The 10592-nt window shown below is 53.0% G+C and overlaps 2 protein-coding genes across 6 annotated transcripts in view; one reads left to right on the top strand and one right to left on the bottom strand.

The window, feature by feature from the left end:
* The window catches only part of MRPS7 (mitochondrial ribosomal protein S7), a 4787-nt gene extending 632 nt beyond the window's left edge, over positions 1 to 4155 (top strand). The window contains exons 2-5 of the mRNA XM_005584915.4: positions 3 to 194; positions 310 to 373; positions 1152 to 1319; positions 3485 to 4155. Coding sequence (XP_005584972.1) covers positions 3 to 194; positions 310 to 373; positions 1152 to 1319; positions 3485 to 3706 — 646 coding nt within the window. The 3' untranslated portion in view covers positions 3707 to 4155. The remainder of the gene's footprint in view (positions 1 to 2; positions 195 to 309; positions 374 to 1151; positions 1320 to 3484) is intronic.
* Positions 4010 to 10506, bottom strand: MIF4GD (MIF4G domain containing). 5 transcript variants are annotated; one of them, XM_065531972.1, is made up of 7 exons: positions 10411 to 10506; positions 9404 to 9535; positions 8037 to 8156; positions 6015 to 6124; positions 5679 to 5834; positions 5472 to 5564; positions 4010 to 4746 (listed from the first exon to the last, which is right to left on the bottom strand). In XM_065531972.1, the coding sequence occupies exons 2-7, from the start codon at positions 9483 to 9485 to the stop codon at positions 4519 to 4521; spliced, it is 789 nt and encodes a 262-aa protein (XP_065388044.1). In that variant the 5' UTR covers positions 9486 to 9535; positions 10411 to 10506; the 3' UTR covers positions 4010 to 4518. The 5 variants fall into 5 exon arrangements, with proteins under 5 accessions (XP_065388044.1, XP_005584971.1, XP_005584970.1 ...); XM_005584914.3 differs by lacking the exon at positions 8037 to 8156; XM_005584913.2 differs by lacking the exon at positions 8037 to 8156 and having other exon boundaries at positions 10162 to 10506.
* Positions 10507 to 10592: the final 86 nt, after the last annotated feature.

Genomic DNA, 10592 nt, shown 5'->3' on the forward strand with positions numbered 1-10592 from the left:
AGGTTAACTCAGGTGAGGTGGAGCCGCTATAGTCCTGAATTCAAGGATCCCTTGATTGACAAGGAATATTATCGTAAGCCTGTGGAGGAGCTAACTGAGGAGGAGAAGTATGATCGGGAGCTCAAGAAGACTCAGCTCATCAAAGCTGCTCCAGCAGGGAAAACAAGTTCTGTGTTTGAAGACCCAGTCATCAGGTTAGATGGAAACAAACATTTGTTACATGGACTGGGACTATCCCAGGGAGGGTCTCTTGTGAGGATTCCGTGATACAGCCTTGGAGAGCTAAACATGTTGCTTTTCTCTTTGAAGTAAATTCACCAACATGATGATGAAAGGAGGAAACAAAGTACTGGCCAGATCCCTCGTGACTCAGGTAAACAGCACCTCCCTCCTCAGTCATCTTTCTTTTGCCCCCCACCCCGTAGCCTTGTACTTGGTACTTTCAGTGTAGCTTAAGAGGAAATGAATTCATATACCTATTATTAAGATTAATTTCTCGGCCGGGCGCGGTGGTTCAAGCCTGTAATCCCAGCACTTTGGGAGGCTGAGACGGGCGGATCACGAGGTCAGGAGATGGAGACCATCCTGGCTAACATGGTGAAACCCCGTCTCTATTAAGAAATACAAAAAACTAGCTGGGCGAGGCGGCGGGCGCCTGTAGTCCCAGCTACTCGGGAGGCTGAGGCTGGAGAATGGCATGAACCCGGGAGGCGGAGCTTGCAGTGAGCTGAGATCCGGCCACTGCACTCCAGCCTGGGTGACAGAGCGAGACTCCGTCTCAAAAAAAAAAAAAAAAAAAAGATTAATTTCTCTGCATGTGTACGGGCTTTAATGAAGCCCTGTAGGAGTCAACAACTGCCATTCCTTGGTGTTTCGGAAATAAACACACAATTACAAAAAAAGGTAAAATAAAACAACTGCCATTCCCCACCTCACTCACCCCCACCCCACGCCACAAATCTCAGTCCACTCTTTTTGTCCTAGTCTAGCAAAGGGGGAGGCACTTAAAAACTTTGTTTTGGATGTGCTGTGAGAGGAGCTGCATTGCCATAGCAGAACCGGAGGATGGGAGTAAAGGGCAAGGTACTAGCTTGGCTGGGTAAACCCTTTAGGGAGCCTGGGGCAGCCTCTTCCACTGTATTCTTTTGCAGACTCTGGAAGCTGTGAAAAGGAAGCAGTTTGAGAAGTACCATTCCGCTTCTGCAGAGGAACAGGCAACCATCGAACGCAACCCCTACACCATCTTCCACCAAGCACTGAAAAACTGTGAGCCTGTGATTGGGCTGGTACCCATCCTCAAGGGAGGCCGTTTCTACCAGGTGAATGAATGGCCAGGGCAAGAAAGCAGGATCCCTCACATGTGAAACAAGATAGGTGGTACTTGGGAGTTGGGTCAAGATAGCTTTCTAGCTGGTGCAGTGGTATTGCACCTGTAATCTCAGCACTTTGGGAGCCTAATGAAGGATAGCTTGAGCTCAGGAGTTAGAGACCAGCAGGGCAACATAGGGAGACCCCAGCTCTACAAAAAAAAAAAAAAATTAGCCAGCTGTGGTGGTGTGCACCTGTGCTCCCAACTACTCAGGAGGCTGAGGTAGGAGGATCACTTGAGTCCAGTAGGTTAAGGCTGCAGTGAGTTGTGATTGCGCCCTAAAGCTTGTCTCAGAAAAAAAAAAAAAAAAAGCAGCTGGGCATGGTGACTCATAGCTATAATCCCAGCACTTTGGGAGGTCAAGGCCGGTGGATTACCTGAGGTTGGGAGTTGGAGACCAACATGGAGAAACCCTGTTTCTACTAAAAATACAAAATTAGCCAGGTGTGGTGGCGCATGTCTGTAATCCCAGCTACTTGGGAGGCTGAAGCTAGAGAATCGCTTGAATCCAGGAGGTGGAGGTTGCGGTGAGCCGAGATCACGCCATTGCACTGCAGCCTGGTGACAGAGCAATACTCCGTCTCAAAAAAAAAAAAAAGAAAAGATTGAGACTGTCATGGTCCACTCATCTGAGTCCTATAGCAGAAAAATTATAGGCAGAAGATGGAAGAGAGCAAAAAGTACCTAAATAACATCTGGGAGCCCACCTCCCTTTACCTTCTTCTGTCAAGCATCCTGTGTGTCCTAACCTGTAAAATTCTCATGGTGAGGGACTATTCATATCCTATCTTCGTATGCCAGTGTTTGCCATAGTGCTTGACCCATAACTGATGCTTCATCCGTGTTTGCTGAGCATTACTAGGTACCTCTTTCATAGCATTTAATTATATTGTATTGTCCTGAGTTTTCTTGTGTTCTCCTTTTTCAGTATCAACTCCATGGGGTAGGGACTTCTTCATTATTGTCTGCACTCTCGTGTCTGGCATGGTAATGACACATAGTGAAGGCCTAGCAAATTATTTTTGGACAGGGGGTCTTGTTTTTTTGTTTTTCTTTTAACTTTCTTTTTTTTTTTTGAGATGGAGTTTCACTCTTGCCCAGACTGGAGTGCAGTGGCGTAATCTCGGCTCTTGGCTCACTGCAGCCTCCGCATGCCAGGTTCAGGAGATTCTCCTGTCTCAGCCCCTGCACCCCACCCTCCACCACCAACCCCGAGTAGCTGGGATTACAGGTGGCCGCCACCATGCCAAGCTAATTTTTTTGTACTTTTAGTAGAGTATGTTTGTATTTTAGTAGAGGGTTTTGCTGTGTCTGAAGACTGAAGGGGTCTTGTTTTTAGGTACCTATGGTCTGAGGCAGATAAGTCACCCCAGCTAATAGGGCTTTTCCTGTTTGGTTCTTATAACAACTTGGTAGGACTACCATTTAGGAGGGAAAATGGCCAATGCTTTTCTTCTTTTTCTTTTTTTTTTTTCTTTGAGACGAAGTCTTGCTCTGTTACCCAGGCTGGAGTGCAGTGGTGCAATCTTGGCTCACTGCAACCTCTGTCTCCTGGGTTCAAGCAATTCTACCTCAGCCTCCCAAGTAGCTGGGATTACAGGCGCCTGCCACTGCGCCCAGCTAACTTTTGCATTTTTAGTAGAGACGAGGTTTCACCACGTTGGCCAGACTGGTCTCGAACTTCTGACCTCAGGTAATCCGCCTGCCTCGGCCTCCCAAAGTGCTGGAATTACAGGCGTGTACCACCGCACCTGGCCTTATTTTTCTTTTCGATATATGGAGACAAGGTCTTGTTAGACCAGCCTGGTCTTGAACTCCTGGGCTCAAGCAATCCTCCTGCCTCGGCCTCCCAAAGTGCTGGGATTACAGGTGTGAGCCACTGTGCCTGGAGAGGCCAGTGCTTAATGAGTGTTTGCTGAATGAACGCCTCTTATGTCTGCTGCACTGGGGTCACCTGAAGGTGAGGGAAGCTCAAAGAAGACAAGACAGGCCCTTCTCACCAGGCCTGACCAGGGCTGGTCCAGAGGGAACGTGTGGCTACTCCTTAGAATTAGGCAGGAGGCCCCAAACCCTGGCAGACTCTTGGACCAACTTGCCTATGTCCTGTCTCCCCAGGTCCCTGTACCCCTACCCGACCAGCGCCGCCGCTTCCTAGCCATGAAGTGGATGATCACGGAGTGCCGGGAGAACAAGCACCGGCGGACACTGATGCCGGAGAAGCTGTCACACGAGCTGCTGGAGGCTTTCCATAACCGGGGCCCTGTGATCAAGAAGAAGCATGAAATGCACAAGATGGCAGAGGCCAACCGTGCCCTGGCCCACTACCGCTGGTGGTAGAGTCTCCAGGAGGAGCCCAGGGCCCTCTGCCGCAGCAAACAGTGTGAGCCACTGCCAGGCTGAAAGCTCCCTGTGGGTTAGGGATGTGGTTCCTTTGTAAGGGTGGGCAGGCCTCATGAGAAAGAGGGAGCAGCATGTTCACTATCCACGAATCCTTCTTTCTTTGAGGCTGGAACTTGCTCTCTCTGCCCCCATTTCCTTATAAAGAGAGAGCACATTGACTTGGGAATTTCCTCCAGGAAACTCAGGGCCGTCTTCTCTTCCCTTAGCTTGGGGTGGACCGTTGGATATAAAAGGAAGCAGTTTTAGTATTAGAAAAGATTTATTAGAAACTTCTCACGCTGAACTGGTGTAGCATGTGGTGCAGCATTCATTGAAACTGGCTGGAGGAAATAGGCTTGCTTCCAGAGTTGTCCTTGTACAAAATGTATAAAAAGCAGTTTCTGGTATGACTTGTGCTCTGCCTCCGCCCGTTGACATCCCAAAGCATCCCAATGGCTATGCTTACCCATTTTACAGATGGGTAAACTGAGGCACCAAGGTAGTAGTTGCACTAATGGTTACACAGTGCAGTGGCTCTTAGGAGTTGCTCTTCTCTGCCTGGCCCTGAGGGAAGGTGGTGGGGAAAGGGGCTCAGGGCAGGACCATGGCATAAGTGGGAAACATCTCACCAGGAGATGGGAAAGTCTAGAAGGGAAGACACTCAAAGTCTGGAAGGGAAAAGTCTTTGGGTGAGGCAGAGACTCCACTGCCAGTTTCAGAGGTGTGTAGAAGAAAGGCCAGTGCTGGCAAGGAAGCCCTGATCTGGAGGCCTAGTCGGAGACTTCGCTGTAATAATACTTGTGAGCAGCTGGCGTCGTCTTCCAGCCGGCCGCCCGGAACTCAATGATCTCCAGCAGCAACAGCTGGGCCAGGGAGCTGAGGCCAGTTGGGAGCAGGAAGCCATCCCGGATCAGCACAAAGAGCTCATCCATGCGCTGCCCATTCATTTTCTCCAGCTGCTCCCCGACCCGGTGCAGCTGTAGCACCAAACAATCCACCTGCAGGGGACGGCGGGGGGTAACACGAGTGAACTGGGGCAGGGTCAGCCTGTCACACAGCATTTGCCAAGTGCCAGGTGCTGTGCCTTGCCTTTACACTCATTCCCTTGCTCCCTCCTCACCATCCAGTGGGTACTTCTTCACCACTGAAGCAGAGCTATCACTAATGGTCTGAATTTGACTGGTTTTACAGCTCTGCAGTGTTAGTAGAGTTTTGCAGGAGCCAGCTGTGCTGTGCTGATGGTATCATTCTCTTACTCAAGCATTTTCAGTGGCTCCTAGCAGACTTCCACATCTTACACAGAAAGAAATGAGTTCCGGGACTTCCTGAGGTCCCTCGTCTGGCCAGGCTCCACTCAAGCCTGTCTCCAAACCACTCCTTCATCCCGCTCTCCTGCCTTCCTCACACTGCCTGACCCTGGTTTGGCTTTGGGGCCATCTGTACCCACAGCTAGCCATGGCTCGCACAGCTGCCATCAGAGATTGGCTTTCTGACTGAGAAGGAAGCTGCTGAGCCAGTAGGTTTTGGCTGCTGTCTGTATTGGATAAATTCCAGACCTGGCAGCTTGTCCTGTAATTCTGACAGGCCTTAAACACCCCCACACTCCTGCCCCAGAAGTGACACCGTCCTAAAAGGCCTCCATGAGCAGTGAGCTGACACTCGGCTGAGCCAGACTGTCCATCCCGCAGCCTTCTGTGCTTGTACCGGGGCTGGGGCCACCCACCTCCTCCTCCTTGCTCAAACTGTCTGGCTGGGCCAGCCGGAAGAGGCAGTCATAGACAGGGTTCACCAGAGCCATCATGGGCATGTTGTTCACCTGTGAGGGAGAGGAGGGGTCAGAGCACCAGGCTTAGTGGCCGAGGGAAACAGTCCAACCTGGGCCTCGGGTGACAGGCCATGTCGCCTCCCAGGGTGGCTGCCGGGGCCTCACCCTCAGGTAGTCAAAGATGTTGCAGATAAAGGTGACATAGCAGACCCAGCCCTGCAGGGAGCGTGCTCGCAGCTGCTCCCGAGCCTGGTACTCCTGCTGCAGCCGGTTGAGGAGTCCACGCCGGAAGACACTCTGGCCTGCTTGTTTACTCTCTGCCTGTGAGCCAGGGAGAGGAAGGTGAAGGGTGGGGGGCGGTGCCCCTGCAACCCCACCCATCCTATGCCTCTTTATGTCTTTGAGCTAGACCCTATGCATCTCTGTCCTGCAGGCCAGGCCTCTGCCCACTCCTGAAGCACTTTCCTCAAAGCAGCTTCCTTTACTCTCCCGACCCCCAACCTGAATGATGGCGTAGCACATGCGTCCTGCTTCCTTGCTGAACACACAGTCCTGCAGAGAATGGTCCACAATGACATTGGCCACTTTCTCCAAGTCCACAGCACCCGGATCTAGGGGTAGAGATATGAGGGGAGCCTAGAGCTGCTGCTTTATCACATTTGCCTCCACCTGCTTCTAAGAACTTGAGATATTTAGAGTAGAGCACTCTCATATGCTTGAAGTGAAAGAGATCAGAAATCATACAGAGGACAGTGACTCCAGTGGTGCAATCAGCGCATGGTACTTACAAGAAATGATGGCCGATGGGGGAGGGATTGCATTGGGAGTTATACCTGATGTAAATGACAAGTTGATGGGTGCTGACGAGTTGATGGGTGCAGCACACCAACATGGCACAAGTATACATATGTAACAAACCTGCACGTTATGCACATGTACCCTTGAACTTAAATTAAAAAAAAAAAAAAAGGCCGGGCACGGTGGTTCACGCCTGTAATCCCAGCACTTTGGGAGGCCGAGACGGGTGGATCACGAGGGCAGGAGATCGAGACCATCCTGGCTAACATGGTGAAACCCCGTCTCTACTAAAAAATACAAAAAACTAGCTGGGCGAGGTGGCGGGTGCCTGTAGTCCCAGCTACTCGGGAGGCTGAGGCAGGAGAATGGCGTGAACCCGGGAGGCGGAGCTTGCAGTGAGCTGAGATCCGGCCACTGCACTCCAGCCTGGGCGACAGAGCGAGACTCCGTCTCAAAAAAAAAAAAAGAAAAAAAAAAAAGAAATCATGGCCGAGCTCAATGGCTCACGCCTGTAATCCCAACACTTTGGGAGACCAAGGTGGGTGGATCACCTGGAGTCAGGAGTTTGAGACCAGCCTGGCTAACATAGTGAAACCCCATCTCTACTAAAAATACAAAAATTAGCCACGTGTGGCAGCTTGTGCATCATCTCATGTCATCCTAGCTATTTGGGAGGCTGGGGCAAGAGAATCGCTTGAACTCGGGAGGCAGAGATTGTAGTGAGCCGAGATCATGCCATTGCACTCCAGCCTGGGCGACAAAGCAAGACTCCGTCTCAAAAAAAAGAAAAAGAAAAAGAAAAAAGAAATAATACAAAGGGCCCGGTGTAGTGGCTCACGCCTGTAATCCCAGCAGTTTGGGAGGCCGAGGTGGGTGGATCACCTGAGGTCAGGAGGTCAAGACCAGCCTGGCCAACATGGTGAAACCCCGTCTCTACAAAAATACAAAAAAATTAGCTGGGCATGGTGGTGGGCACCTGTAACCCCAGCTACTTGGGAGGCTGAGGCAGGAAAATTGCTTGAACCTAGGAGGCGAAGGTTGCAGTGAGCCGAGATTGTGCCATTGCACTCCAGCCTGGGCAACAAGAGAGAAACCGTCTCAAAAAAAAAAAAAAGAGAAAAGAAACCATACAGAGGACAGTAACCATACAAACAAACAGCTTTAGCCTGTCTGTCTGCTGACTGTTGCCCAGTCAGAGAAAATGGGGAGGGGTTATGTGGCTGGTAGGAACCAATCAAAGTAAGAATGTAGTTTCTCAGGAAACACATCTTTTCCTGGCACTAGGTTGAGGAAGGAATACTAACCAGGACATGCCTCCAACAGCAGTTTCACAAGTTTGTTTTTTTTTTTGAGACGGAGTCTCCCTCTGTTGCCCAGGCTGGAGCGCAGTGGCCGGATCTCGGCTCACTGCAAGTTCCGCCTCCTGGGTTTATGCCATTCTCCTGCCTCAGCCTCCCGAGTAGCTGGGACTACAGGCGCCCACCACCTCGCCCGGCTAGTTTTTTTTGTATTTTTTTTAGTAGACACGGGGTTTTACCGTGTTAGCCAGGATGGTCTCGATCTCCTGACCTCGTGATCCGCCGGTCTCAGCCTCCCAGAGTGCTGGGATTACAGGCTTGAGCCACCGCGCCCGGCCAGAAATAGTGTTTTTATAAGACACAGGGCCTCCCAGCAGGCTCCGCTTGGCACATGATGGGTGCTGCTAATTATTAGTTGAAGACAAACTTCTGTCCTGCGTGTTACAGCGGGAAGGCATCAGGCGAGGGCAATTACTATAGCTCCTCTGGCAGACGGAATATTCTCCACCTGTCTCAAAGCACGCAGCTGTGCATTCAAGAGACGGGGCTATGGCAGCACAGAAACGAGCAATTCAAATGTAAGCGCTTCAAGGGCAGGAGCTGTGTTCTTTTTTTTATGATTAAACCTTTTGTTGTTGTTCTTGAGACAGGGTCTTGCTCTGTTAGCCAGGCTGGAATGTAGTGGCAGGATCATGGCTCATGGCACCCTCACCCCCCCAGGCTCAATCAATCCTCCCACCTCAGCATTTTAAGTAGCTGGGACCACAGGTGCGTGCCACCATGACCGGCTAATTTTTCAATTTTATTTTATTTTTTTTATTTTTTATTTTTTTTTTTTGAGACGGAGTCTCGCTCTGTCCCCCAGGCTGGAGCGCAGTGGCCGGATCTCAGCTCACTGCAAGCTCCGCCTCCCGAGTTTACGCCATTCTCCTGCCTCAGCCTCCCGAGTAGCTGGGACTACAGGCGCCCGCCACCTCGCCCGGCTAGTTTTTTGTATTTTTTTTTTAAGTAGAGACGGGGTTTCACAGTGTTAGCCAGGATGGTCTCGATCTCCTGACCTCGTGATCCGCCCATCTCGGCCTCCCAAAGTGCTGGGATTACAGGCTTGAGCCACCGCGCCCGGCCCAATTTTTTTTTATTTTGTAGAGATGGGGTTTACACCATGTTTCCCGGACTGGTCTTGAACTCCTGGACTCAAGCAATCTGCCCACCTTGGCTTTCCAAAGTGCTGGAACTACAGGCATGAGCCACTGCGCCTAGCCCTATGGTTAAACTTTTTTTTTTTTTTTTTTTTGAGACGGAGTCTCACGCTGTTGCCCAGGCTGGAGTGCAGTGGCGCGATCTCGGCTCACTGCAAGCTCCGCCTCCCGGGTTCCCGCCATTCTCCTGCCTCAGCCTCCTGAGTAGCTGGGACTACAGGCGCCCGCCACCGCGCCCGGCTAATTTTCTGTATTTTTAGTAGAGACGGGGTTTCACTGTGGTCTCGATCTCCTGACCTTGTGATCCGCCCGCCTCGGCCTCCCAAAGTGCTGGGATTACAGGCTTGAGCCACCGCGCCCGGCCATGGTTAAACTTTTTAAAAAGTCTTTACAGTCTGAGAGGTGACTGATTCATACTCCAAAATAATGGCCTCAATGTAGCTTGTCTCCAGTTCAAGAATTACGTTGCCGATTCCTATCGTCAGAGAATGAGGGGAGGGGTGGAGGCATTCACCAGGCTCAGCCTCTGGTGCTGCCTACAGGGGCCCTTCTCTGTGGCTCCTGACCCCAGCTCAGGAAGGGGTCCCGTGCTCACCTTTGAGTGCTGTCTTCAGCAGCTGCTGGGTCTCTGCATCAAAGGACTGGATTTTATACTCCTCTCTACTGGGCTCCCCCATGACTAGCCAGCCCCAGTATCTCTTGACTGGGCTGGGACTAAGGACAGCACCTGGGGAAGAGAAGAGGCGAAGGGAGCGGCCTCAGGTGTGGAGCGCAGGGCGGGTTCCGTCCTGCAGACCCTGGGCGGGGCTGACGGCGCTCGGACAGGGGCTCCAGGGCGGTTCGTGGCGTGCGGTGGTTGGCTGACGGCCCACCAGGCTTGGCTTCTGGCGGGGACTGGGCATCAGCCAGGCACCTGCTGCTCAGTTTAGAAACCCCTTGCTTGTGGGATTACACAAGAGCGAGAAGCTGAAGCAGGAAAGCGCCCACCCTCCAGTCCCAGCGGGAGGGAGGAGTGGACTGGGGCAGGGTGTGTGCGGGCGGACGTTACGGTTGCTTAAATAAACCGGCCTGACGCTGCTGGCCCAGCAAGATGCCGGGTGAAGGCCAGGCTGGGAACTCCAAGCGGTGCGACTCTGTCCCCAGCAGGGCTCCAAGGCCCTCTCCCCAACCCTCCCTTTCTGGCTTTTGCCTAGTCCTTCGGTCTAAACACCCGCCGCTGCATCCCCCGGATGGGGCCGGCCTGCGTAGGTAGGAACGCAGGCGCCCTGTCCGCCCCCTAGACCCGGGCCAGCTTCTCCCCGGGACAGACTGGTGGGACCGGCTCCCGAGTGGCTGTAACCCGGCCTTACTCACTCGAGACTCCTAATTCCTAAGCTCCATTATGGAGCTTTCCTCTTACAGTGGGGGGCAGGATGATGCGCCCCCGAGAGGTGGCTCCCGCCGGAGGCTCCCCTCTGGCCATAGGAGGCGCCTTTAGGGTCTCCAGCCCTCGACCGCTCCCCCCGTGCCCAGAACGCCCCTTCCAGCAGCACAGGGCGGACTGCGTAGCCCACGGCGCAGGATCCCGCGGGCGGGAGAGGCGGCGTGGGCGCCGGGACCCACCTGTCGGGCCGGCGGCGCGCGCGCGCGTGCCCGGGGCCGCTCGGCCGCTGGGAGCGCGCAACCAGCGTCCGGCGCTGCGGGGGCCGCCGTGAGCTCATCTCCTCGCGCAGCGCCGGGGAAGGGCCGGCTCGCCGGCGCCACCTGCCGAGCCCCCGGGGCACTGCCCTGGCCTCCAGGCCGCC

The sequence above is a fragment of the Macaca fascicularis genome, chromosome 16 (assembly GCF_037993035.2).
Source record: "Macaca fascicularis isolate 582-1 chromosome 16, T2T-MFA8v1.1".
In the NCBI taxonomy this organism is placed as follows: Eukaryota; Metazoa; Chordata; class Mammalia; order Primates; family Cercopithecidae; genus Macaca; species Macaca fascicularis.